General features: G+C 39.5%; 1 protein-coding gene across 3 annotated transcripts in view; it reads right to left on the minus strand.

The window, feature by feature from the left end:
* Positions 1 to 587: 587 nt before the first annotated feature.
* LOC120530878 (rho guanine nucleotide exchange factor 19-like) overlaps positions 588 to 11885 on the minus strand; it is a 28645-nt gene continuing 17347 nt past the window's right edge. For all 3 annotated transcript variants that reach the window (XM_039755602.1, XM_039755603.1, XM_039755604.1), the window contains exons 6-14: positions 11458 to 11618; positions 10247 to 10399; positions 7798 to 7927; positions 7236 to 7310; positions 6975 to 7067; positions 6259 to 6416; positions 5957 to 6118; positions 876 to 945; positions 588 to 674 (exon numbers count right to left, since the gene is read on the minus strand). In XM_039755602.1, coding sequence (XP_039611536.1) covers positions 879 to 945; positions 5957 to 6118; positions 6259 to 6416; positions 6975 to 7067; positions 7236 to 7310; positions 7798 to 7927; positions 10247 to 10399; positions 11458 to 11618 — 999 coding nt within the window. In that variant the 3' untranslated portion in view covers positions 588 to 674; positions 876 to 878. The remainder of the gene's footprint in view (positions 675 to 875; positions 946 to 5956; positions 6119 to 6258; positions 6417 to 6974; positions 7068 to 7235; positions 7311 to 7797; positions 7928 to 10246; positions 10400 to 11457; positions 11619 to 11885) is intronic.

Genomic DNA, 11885 nt, shown 5'->3' on the forward strand with positions numbered 1-11885 from the left:
GAGTTGCTGCAATTAAAATTTTGGCAAAATGGACTAGCCTGCCACAATTTTTTCACTCTGATGTTTGGGGCGTCTTTGAATTCAGGGCTCTGTAGGTTGATCATTTTCATTTCCATCAAACGATGTGGCATCCTTTCATTCCTAACACATTACCCAGTCTATATCAGTATAGATATCCAGGAGGATTTCTTTTTCCCCATTGAGATCTGATGTGTTTTCAAAGTGTTCCTTTAATTTTTTTGAGCAGTTTATATTCTTGCTATATACATGGTCCCTTCAGGTGGTCCACTCTCCTTAAAAGGAATGCTCACCTTTACAGCACTAGTTGGAATTCTGTTTGACACTGCAGTCTCGCTGTTTTTATAGACACACTTGCCACTGGCTTTGATGCTGCCCATTTGCATGATGGAATGTCAGCTTCTGCTAGGAGTGACTTGTGCCCGGTTGATGCAGCTGATCAGTACTATTAACAATATCTTAATTGAACAAAACTATCTATTTCAGCTTACTGTACGTCTTGGAATGAAATCATATGTTTTAACATTTACACTCTGAAAAAGGCAAGAGAGTCACCAACATTTAAAGAATGTTTTTATTAGTAGTAAATATTAAAATACATAATTTGCTGTCGGAGGCATCAGAAGACTATATAAAAGAAGCATCCCAAAAAGTATCTGAGGAAGAAAAATAAGGCATTCATTAATATAAGGGGACACCTTTTATGCCACCTCCACCCCTTAATTCTCATCTTTTTACATGGAGCCAAGGAAAATATTCCAACCTAGAGAATTGTGGACAGTCACCATTACTCTAATGTCCCCCCCCACCTACTCACATCCACCAGTCCCTAGAAACTGTGATGGAGCCCAACATACCGGCTAATGTGTGGAGTCCACAGCTGCTTTAAGAGGGGACAGGGCCATAATCCATTTTTCAGTTTCACTGCTAAAATTAAGAATTAAAACATGTGATTCTTTATATATGCCCACATACATTCACATCTTATATTTCAAAGCCACTGGGCGGATTGCAGTTAGTCAGGCTAACCAGAATTAAAAACAGATTCAGGTAGTTCAGACTCACTGCTATCACAATGTTTTTCCACTTTACCTACAACACATGGTGTAAGCATGCATATATTATATACCAGAGGTACCCAACTCTGATCCTGGAGGACCACATTGGCTGCCAATTTTCCACCCTGCCACCAAGTGACCAATTTCTGTGATTTGGACTTATTTTCCTTTCATTTTTTAAACTCAGTCCTCTGAATTGCTTGTGACCCCCAATATGTGACAGCCAGAAACTGAGTTGTAAAGTTGGTTAGGGTTATGTTGGGAACTCAAATGCCAAGTTTCTTAATTAGAAGCTGATTCTTGTTGTTAATTACACCAATTATTTAATTCCATGGTGTGTTGGTGCTCTTGCTCTACTACAGCAGACATTTCCAAAATGGTTGATTTTCTTCCCCAAACTCAACCCCGGGCTCCATCAAAATGTTTATATAGCTGAGCAGATTAACATTACTAAGATCTTCACCTTTCTTTATTTTCAGCTATTGTTTGATGGACACTGGTTTGGCCCATTTTGTATCTCATTATTGCATGGCTGCTAATTAAGAAAAAAAATAGTAGTGAAGGCTGCAGAGTCTTAAATGGCAAGTCAATTAAAATGAAGGCAAAAGATTTAAATTAGCAGCAAAAACTGGTCACTAAATAAAAGGACTGCGGTGGGCAGGCACCCTGCCCAGGGTTTGTTTCCTGCTTGCGCCCTGTGTTGTTTGGGTTTGGCTCCAGCAGATCCCCCGTGAACCTGTAGTTAGGATATAGCAGGTTGGATAATGGATGGATGGATGAATAAAAGGATTAGAATGAACATCTACAGCTACTGTGGCCCTCCAGGACCAGAATCTGTTGCGCCATTATATACCCAAACACACAGCACCACGTGTTAGTCCTACTGCTTCACAGCCATAAAATCCTGATAATGAATCCCGGACTGGGCAGAGTCTATGTGGGGCTTCCATAATCTCCATATCGGTGCACATTTTCTTTCAGGTACTTCACCTTTGCTGCCAAAATGTGCGTTTTTTTCTAATCTGCTAAACCATAAACTAAATGCTGCCTTATATACACAACCCGCCTCGCTGTTATGCTGAACTGCATAAGCAGGAAAGAAAAAGGGAACAATGGATAAATGGCAGCAGCTTTACTTTGAAATCCCTGCTTGATAAGATCCAGTCTTTGCTTTTCAAAAAAAGGCCTATATCCACAAAGTCTACATTATGTATTGTTGACAAAAAAAAAAAACCTGCTATGTGCAGTAGAAAACAAACACATGGATATAAAAGTTATTTGGCAAAAAAGTCTTCATATTAAATAAAGAAAACCAAATGCTTTACCAGTTTTAAAACACCTGATAATTACGGTAGTTTGCTCAGTTCTTCCTTACAAGACTAACTATTCCCAAGATTGGCAAGCTGTTTTAAGATTTCTGCAAGTTGGGATGGGGACATTGACCATACCATTCAAAGACCGTTGTGTGTCTCTCCATCTTAATCTATCCCTTGAAAAAGGGAAACATTTTGTTGAGCATGGGGGGTGTTCTACAATGTATTGCCTGTCAATTCCATTCATCTAGTATTTGCAAAGTGTCATCAAATTGAGATTCTAAGCTCCTCAAACTATCTTAAAACACTTGATAACATATCCATGTGTGTATGGCTCAACTGTATGAAGAAAATCCAAATGTTTGTAAAAATCTCCACTTAACCAATTTCCATCCATGTTCTACCTGAAAAACTAATTTCAAATCCACATCTGACACCTACCATGTCACTCAATTTAAGCCTACACTCAGCTACTTCAAAACTGTTTCATAGTTCATTCCCTGTGGGTCCAGTAGCCTTTTTTGGTGGATTTGCTGAAACTCATAGAATAATCATCCTAGAGGGAATATTTTTGGCACCACTTTTAGAGCCTGGATAGAAGGCCCAAGGATTTCAAGAATAATTTCTTAATTCCTAATTCTGTTGATAAAGGGGAGTCATCCAGTATATAGTATCTCCAAAAAAGCAGAAAAAAATGATAGCAGTTATTTGACAGTGGAATTATGTTTTTGGTGCTAGACAGAGATAATTTCACCTAACATGGCATTTCTGTCTAAGCCAATAAGTTCCTTTAAGAAACATCCATTCCCTGTCCAGAAATTGTTTCTGCCTAGTACCAGATGCTTGCTGGGACAGGCTCCAGCTTTCCAGTGTCACCACTCTGAAGGAGGAGATTTAGAAAATGGATGGATGGATATACAGTATGTTTAGAAGCCTAGTGTCTTCCTTTGCTTAATCACGTTTAAAAAACCATTGTTATTCAGCATGCATTGTATTATAATATATATTGTAAACATTAATACAAGTTGTCAGACTTCAGAACCTTCCTGCACATTTCATATTGTGTGTACATAAGTGTATATAAAAACCATGTACAGGATATTATTTCAATGCCAATTTTAAACCTCTGGTGCCACCTATTGGAAGGAGAGGTAGTAGGAGCGTGACTAAATCTACTTCAACTGTTAATTGCCCTAAGGATAGACTCAAAGTATTTAACAGTTACTCATTCTTGGAGGTTGATAAAAAAAAAAATAGTTAAAATGTGTCCAATAGCCTGCACCCCTAATTTGAAGGTTTTGGTTTTCATCCACTATAAACCAAACAATGTCACAATCTAGAAGTCAAAAACAAAACCTCAACTGGGAAGGAAACTGAAAAAAATAAATAAGCAGCAAACACCTTAACTCACCGGTTTGATTATTATGTGGAACCAACATTTACTCCATCAAAAGGTAATGCTTACCTAACCTACTATTCCAACAAAATGGCCGTATACTGTAATAATCTTCTTTCGGCTGCTTCTGTTAGGGGATGACACAGTGGATCATCTTGAACTGTTATACCCACCACCTGCATGTCTTCTCTCACCACATCCATAAACCTCCTCTCAGGCCTTCTTCTGTTCCTCTAGCCTGGCAGCTCTATTGCCAACATCCTCTTTCCAATATAGTTTAACAAAAGCTTGCTAATGTCAAATGCTTATACATTTCATCCAGATTACCTTTCTAATCCTGGCTTTAGAAAAGTTGGCACCTTATTAGATTTAGGGTTGAGAAGTCATGCCACTTCACTGGCTGAGGTCACCCAGTTGGATCTAGGCCCTGCTAACTCATACAATACAGGGGCTCCAAAACTTGCAATTGTTAGACTTGATTCTAACATCAGCTATGACTTGTGGAGCTTGAAATACTAAATAAATGCAAGGTACTACGCATTGGAAAAAGAAAAGTTAGATTTGAATAGACAATGGGAGGTCTAAAACTGGAAAGTGCCCCTTTGAGAAGGACTAGGGAGTCATAGTTGACACATCACAATCTACAGTCAGACAGCTTGCAGAAGCCATGAAGGCGGCAAAAAAGGTTATGCTTAAGCTTTATAACACACTGTTAAGGCCCCATCTACAGTACTGCATGAAGGTTAGGATTCCAGGCAACAACAACAAAAGGTATAGCAGTGCTAGAAAAAGTCCACAGAAAAGTGACTTGGCTGATTCCAGGACTACAGAGCATGAGAATTGAACCTTTTCAATCTAAGCAAATGGAGATTAAGATAGGACACAATTAAAGTTTTTAAAATTTTGAATGGAATTAGTACAGTTAGAGTCAGCTGTTACTTTAAAATGAGTTCAGCATGAACACAAGGACATTCCTTGGAAAAGTTAAGGGCAAATTTCACACAAACATTAGATAGTATCACTTCATACTGAGAAGCTAGACACGTGGAATAAATGATCATGTAGGGCAGTGGAAAGCGGGACTTCAGGGACATTCAAAAATTGACTTAATGTTATTCTGGAGGAATTCAGTGGATAGAACTGGCAAGTTTCAATGGGCTGAATGGCTTGTTCTCATCAAATATTTTAGAATAGTTTAATAGCAAGCTATTAAAATACGACTGGGATCTGGCCCAATTAAACCTTTAGTGGGGCTCACCATATGCCCCACTTCAGAGTCAGTCGTGATCATAATGAACATGCATACCTTGATCTTCCACAATAGTTAGACTAGTGGTTCTCAACACTCAGTCCTCATGACCCCCTGTGGCTGCAGGGTTTTGTCCCAACCCATTGCTTCTCTTAACTGGACTTGTACCTTCATTAAACAAGCCATCATTTCCTAGTTTGTGTTTTTAATTATTAACTGGTTAAGCTATATTTTTAATGAATGAAGGAAAAATGTATAGGTTAGATATTCACTAGAATTCATTATTTCCTTTTAAATTTTTAAATTTAATACTTTTATTAGCAGAATTATTTACTAATGAGCACATAAGTGGGAGTTGCTCCTGTCAGAGTCATTTTTGCTGGTGTATGCTCAACATTGTCTGAATTCACATACAATTAACTGTACGAACTTCACACAAAAAGTTAATTAAAAGCAAAAACAATCATTTAAAGATACATGAAAAATATAAATCTATCTAAAAGCATAAATTGCACACTTCTGTATTTTTGTAAATGCAACATAAAAGGAAAAAAACAGGTCAGCTAATTAAACAATGACTAACTGATTAAGAAACTAGTTAGAACAAAAACCTGCAGCCACAACCGTAGGGATTAGGACCTGGACTGAACACTGAGAACCTCTGGGTATGGGGAAAAAATATTCTGGTTTTCAGCTCCAAAAAAATAAATAACTGGGCACAACGATAGACAGGACACCCATCTATTGCAAGGACCCACTTGTCTCTGCCCTCTCAATGGGTCGATTTATTACTACCAGTTAAATATGCCCATCTATGAGATGTGGGTGGGTTGGGGTTTCGGAGGGAATCCACAGACACAGCAGCCAAACAAAGAATAAACTAATTTTTCCCAATGGTCAGTTTCCCGTATTTAGTACCTACTCGCTTTCCGATTTCAGGAAAAAGTCCACAGCAGAGCCTGCATGGTTTCTGCCAAGATGTAAGAGGAAGATTTTGTCTGGCATTCCAGGAGGTTTTCCAGCAAGTCTCATGGCTTTGACCTGGCATGGCTGAGTATAATCCAGAACACTAAATCGTCCTTCTCTACCACAAGTGAGAGAGAGAGAAAGAAGACAGTTTTAAACAAATAACTCAATTACATAAGCCCCAAATTGCAGAGATATCAAAACAAAAAATGTATCAGGAAACAGAATCAAGAAATTGCACAAAAGCAGCAGCCTTACTCCTTCTTTTGGGAGACCAGCAAAAGGTCATTGAAGAGATGCAGGTGAACAGATTTCAGAGCTCTATATCTATAACTTGCCACGGATTCCTCAATGACAACCTGAAGCAATCCACCCTGGCGCACTAACCAACGCCCCCTTGTAATTAGTGGTATAGACTGGAGAGAGAGGAAAAAGAGAGTCAATACAGTTCATCGTCATGACCAGAGCCAGACCGAGTGTAAGGTTTTGAAGAGCACATTGGGTCTCCCCAGTCTTCTTCCTAAAGATTCAACAGTAGTAGTGCTAGCAGGAAATGTCACTCCATTCTGCTTCACATCCTCCTGAAATCTATATAATGTAATGATCAGCTTTTTTTTTTTTTTATTAAATCCACATAGTATAAATCACAGTAACTGTCATACCCCTTTGAGGCATATTAAGTGTCAATAGCAACAGTTTACGTGAGTGGTATATTGCAAAGTCTTGTTAAGGGTAAATTTTGCACAAACATTAGAAAGTCTTTACACAAAGAATGATAGACGCTTGGAATAAGCTACCAAGTAGTGTGGTAGACGGTAGGACTTAAGGGACTTTCGACGTGATGTTATTTTGGAAAAAATAAGTGGATAGGACTGGTAAGCTTTGTTGGGCTGAATGGCCTGTTCTCGCCTCGATTGTTCTAATGTTCTAAACTTATGCTAAGAAGTATTAAGACACTAATGAAGACAAAGGACCTTGACTTTAAAGAATTCCAGGCTCTTCTCCAGCAACACCAACTCCTCAGTTTGTTTCATCCTCCTAACGCTTTCATTGCACTCGCACACAATCTACAAAAAGAATGAAAGGGTCAGTACTTGCTGTAACTTTATTCCTGCAAGAACTACTGATGGCTTGAATGGGTAACCCTTCAATTAATCCACTAATAGAAAGATAAAGGGAGGGGGGCATTTATCATACCAAGAACAATTTAAAAGTAGGGGTTAGAAGTGACACACCTCTGAAATAGCAGCAACAGCCTTCTTCAGGGACTCGAGTGTTGTGGACTCAGCATCAGTCAGCCTCAGGACATTCTGAAGGAGAATAAGTGAGAGGCAAAAAAAAAAAAATCACAATACACAAGGCCACAGGTTATCTGGCAATTCTACTTTCAACTCTGAGGAAGCTAGAGAAATCACGAAAAGGCAGTTTTCTGGATGGGTTTTTACAAAGAACATAGAGTATGACAGCTGTACAAGACAGATCTGTGAGTCACTGAACACATTCAATATGGGGAGAGAAGAATTTGAGAGAGTGTATACAGGCAGGAAAGAGAGAAGGGTCAAGGCAGGTCGGGACCTTTCACAATAGAAAAGGGTAGGTGGTAGAAAGTATAGCCATCCATCTGCACCTCACCCTATGCCCACTGTTGGGTCATCATTACTAAAGAAATTTAGCAAACATTTGAGTCTGGTAGCACCAGTCCAATGCAGGGAGATTTAAAAAAAACAATTTCAAGCATACAACTTAACAGTCCAAGACACACTCTAATAATGACCAACCAAAAAGCAGTTCAGTTACCTCAAGAACAATTTTGAGTCGGGTGATTCTCTGGAAGGGTAAAACCAGGAAAGACTTCAGAGGCTGTCTTTGACATACCCGCTGATCCTCAAGCATCTTTAAAGCAACAGCAAACTTTGGGTTTTCCTGGCTAAATGAGGTGAAGAGTGTACATACATAAAAATCGGGATGCAAAGAAGGTTGGTAAAAGACTAAAATGTATTTCAATGAGTGTTTATGTAGAGTTTGCCCGTTTTTTAGATCAAGTTATGCTGACCCACCTCAGGATAGGCATGCTAGATTAAACTGGCCCAGTGAAAGTAACTGTGAATATGAGTGTATCCAGCAATCAGCTTGTGACTGATTGGTTCACATTTTACATCTGATAAATGTGGGAATAGACTATGGTTGACTGTAAACCTACAATGTAACTATGCAATCTCAGTAAATGGAGGGATTAATACTGTAGACTGTTATACTGTAGAATTTAAACCCAGGTGATACAGGTGTACTATGTTCCACACATCAATACAAGATCAATGCATATTCCAAACCACAGAACCACAGCTTGTCAAGGGTCCTGGAAGAAATAACAATGAATCACTGAGTAAATGAGCTTTTGCAGTCCAGAGTAGACAGTACAGAATGCTTAATTGGATAGATAAAACTACCATTCAACTTCATGTTTGATCTCTCTTTGCAAGTCATCAGTTAATGGTAATAGTCAGGCTATAGTGTAGTTTCTAGTGTCTTGCCATATCTCTCTCTCTCTCCCTCCCAGGTAGCTATTCTATTCCTGCTTTATGCGTCTGAAAAATTAGGTGATCCTACAGTACCTTAACATGAATGACTGCTCTGCTCCATCAGGCAGATACGAGAGTATGTGGCAGGCTGATTGCTGTATCAGAGACTTATGATGACAACAAGGCTAGCCATAGATCCCAGAGTATAGTGTCATCCTATTCAACTACAAGGCTTTTTAAACTTCATGCAACACAATTTTTCCCCAGGAGGAAATATGTACTGCAGGGCCAAACAAATGTATACACAACTCAAGTGTCAAGTTACCACGTTTAATAGGAACATTAAAGTGGATGCACACGTGCAGAAAGTCACAGCTGTCTCAGGCAACAGCACAACTGAAATAGAGGTCTAGCTGGGTCACCACCTTAAATTAGGGCTAGTAGAAAACAGCAGGGGGTGAACACTATCTGAGACATATCTTTTTTAATTACAGGCTTACTAAGAACATCCATCTTTCATCAGATCTTCTCCATCCAATTAAAGACCACAGTGACCAGAATCTATCCCAACAATACTGGAGCTAACCCTGGATGGCCATCAATGCCATTTTATATACCGCTCACATTAACTTATAACAGGCAAATTCAGAGTTACCAGTCAACCTGTCCTATATGTCTTTAGGCTGTGGATAGAAAGCCAGAAGTGAAAGGGAATCCCATTCAGAAACAGAAAATCAATAAACTGTACTATGGCCAATTTAGAATCGCCAACCCACCTAACCAAAGACATGCAGGTTAGGTGGGTGGGCGATTCTAAATTGGCCATAGTGTGTGCTTGGTGTGTGGGTGTGTTTGTGTGTCCCCTGCGGTGGGTTGGCACCCTGCCCAGGATTGGTTCCTGCCTTGTGCCCTGTGTTGGCTGGGATTGGCTCCAGCAGACCCCCGTGACCCTGTATTCGGATTCAGCGGGTTAGAAAATGGATGGATGGTACATAGACACTGACCAGGCAGGGTTGAAACAAATCAGGTTACTATAACTGTGAGGCAGCATTGCTCACAACTGCACAAAAAGTTACCCTCTAGTGATCATGGAAAACACCCTTTTTAAATGGATAGCTTACTTTTCTAACACACAAACAACTGTAGAAATACCCAGTCTCCGGACAGCCCCTTCCTCTCTCAACTTCAGATACTCTTCTTGAGCACAGCACAGTGTCATGTCTACAAGCACTCTTTAAGCAAATCCAGAACACGTTGGAAATTGGAAATGAATTACAGAAAATGATTTGCTTTCAACAGGCAGTCAGGCGAGTATACATAATTTTCAGCAAAATTATATGCAAATCTAATGAGAAATTTGTTTTCTCTTAAAGAGTGATGGCCAGCATGTCCCCACTGTGTCCACCCAACCCCAAATGCATCAAGAAAGTTATCCTACTGAAGCCTCCCAATCTCTGCATTTCTGAAGCCACTTCTCGGTCACCTTCACCATCGTTTACAAGCAACTATGTATGTATTCGGCTTTAAATACATTCCCTCATTTCTATAGCAATATAAAGATATAAATGTAAAGCAGTGATATGCAAGAAAGACTATTCTTTTCGCATACTATAACATATTTATTGCTATTTTCCTTGCCTACAACTAGATAAGCATTTTTTTTAAAAATGGGAGGGAAAATTACCCCAAATTCCTCACTCAAACACTGTAAAATTAAAGCGACTCACAGTAGACGCTGTACCAAAGCATCCTGGTACATTTGGTTGGTGACATAAGGAATGTAAACCCGTCGGAAGGCAGCACTGTGCTTCAGAATCAGGTCGCTAAGGTCTGTCAATATTACACTTTCTTCTAGTCTCTCCTCCAAATCCAACAGAAACCTGAGGGCCAGAAGGAGTATGACACTTTAGCTACAGCACTGGCCATGCATGCAATGGAAATCAGGCTTACTCTGCAAAAGGTTCAGCAGCTTAGAGTGACTAGAGTTAAACTCTACAAACATAACGAAAAGGGGCAGAGATGATTCACTCTTGTAAACTGGCAACACATCTGGAATGACTTGTTCGGATACAAAGCAGTCAAAATGTTTATTACTACTGAACGATTGCAGAGGGAGAAAGTAAAATGATTTGCAATTATACCAAAATAAAGGAGGAACCAGTTCAAATTGGCCTTTGTGGGTGAGCAAATGCCCTCAATCTGGCCACAACAAGTTACTAATTATCTGGGGAAACTGGGGGTTTTGGGGAGGCAGCTAATGTAAAAGAAAAACATTTCCATTAATCTGTCTACTTCGATAACATCTAGTCCAGCAAAGTAGGCAGTGTGGCGACTTCAAACTCTGAGGTTGTTTCAAATCCTGACACTGACACCGTGTAACCATGAGCAAGTCACGTCACCTGCCTGTGCTCCACTTGGAACAACAAAAGAAATGTAGCCAATTATATCTCAAATATTCCAAGTCACCTTGGATAAAGGTGTAAGCCAAATAAATAACTATAAAATAAATTTAAGGAGTTCTTCAGCACTCAGCAAGGTGATGGAGACACCACACTCACTATTGCACAAATAACCTAGATTAAGCAGGAACACTCAGTAAATATCGCATGACATGTAACCTTCAGAAGACAGTGTTTAGACTCTTAGATTGTCAAGTTACTTTTCCAAAGGAGGGCAACTTCTACAACAGGCTCTAAGCATGCTGCTGGAAGGCTATTATTCAAGCTACTAATCAACCTTCAGATTTTTGTTTTGTGCATACGGCAGATTTTAAGTTGGTGTATGAACAGTGCCAGCTTCATTTTACTTTAGCCACATAAACACAGAGCAGAACAAATTCAACCAATGACAATATTGTCTAGATATACATTAGAGTAAACTATATTAGCTTCAGTTATACAATGGTACTTTGAGTTCTGTACAGAATATGGTGGGGCACCTCTCACTGACATCATGGACCTCCAGCAGGTTGGAAAACAGTGTGTGTCGTTCCATGGAGCAGAGAGACTGGCTAAGTTCTTGTGATTTCACAAAATGGTTGACTGCCACAGTCAGGCTCTTGAAGTATGAGGCTTCCGATGTGATCACTTCAAACATAGCCTGTTAGAAAAACAAAATATCACAAGCAGAGCCTTGGCAGTGTGACAAACCACAAAATATAGTAACAGAACGGATCTGGCAAGGAAGCTGCACACTTTATAGTGCCAGAAGCCAGTTTTTGGCCTCCTCCACTGTTATCACCACAGATACACTGTAGCTTCATGTAATTGTTAGAGTATAAATTCAACTCTAAACCCAACACGATTCTCCTATTTACCCAGAAGTTGACCGTTTGTTCAACAATTAGTAAAAATTCTAATTCTGCTT

The sequence above is a fragment of the Polypterus senegalus genome, chromosome 6 (genome assembly GCF_016835505.1).
Source record: "Polypterus senegalus isolate Bchr_013 chromosome 6, ASM1683550v1, whole genome shotgun sequence".
Lineage (NCBI taxonomy): Eukaryota > Metazoa > Chordata > Cladistia > Polypteriformes > Polypteridae > Polypterus > Polypterus senegalus.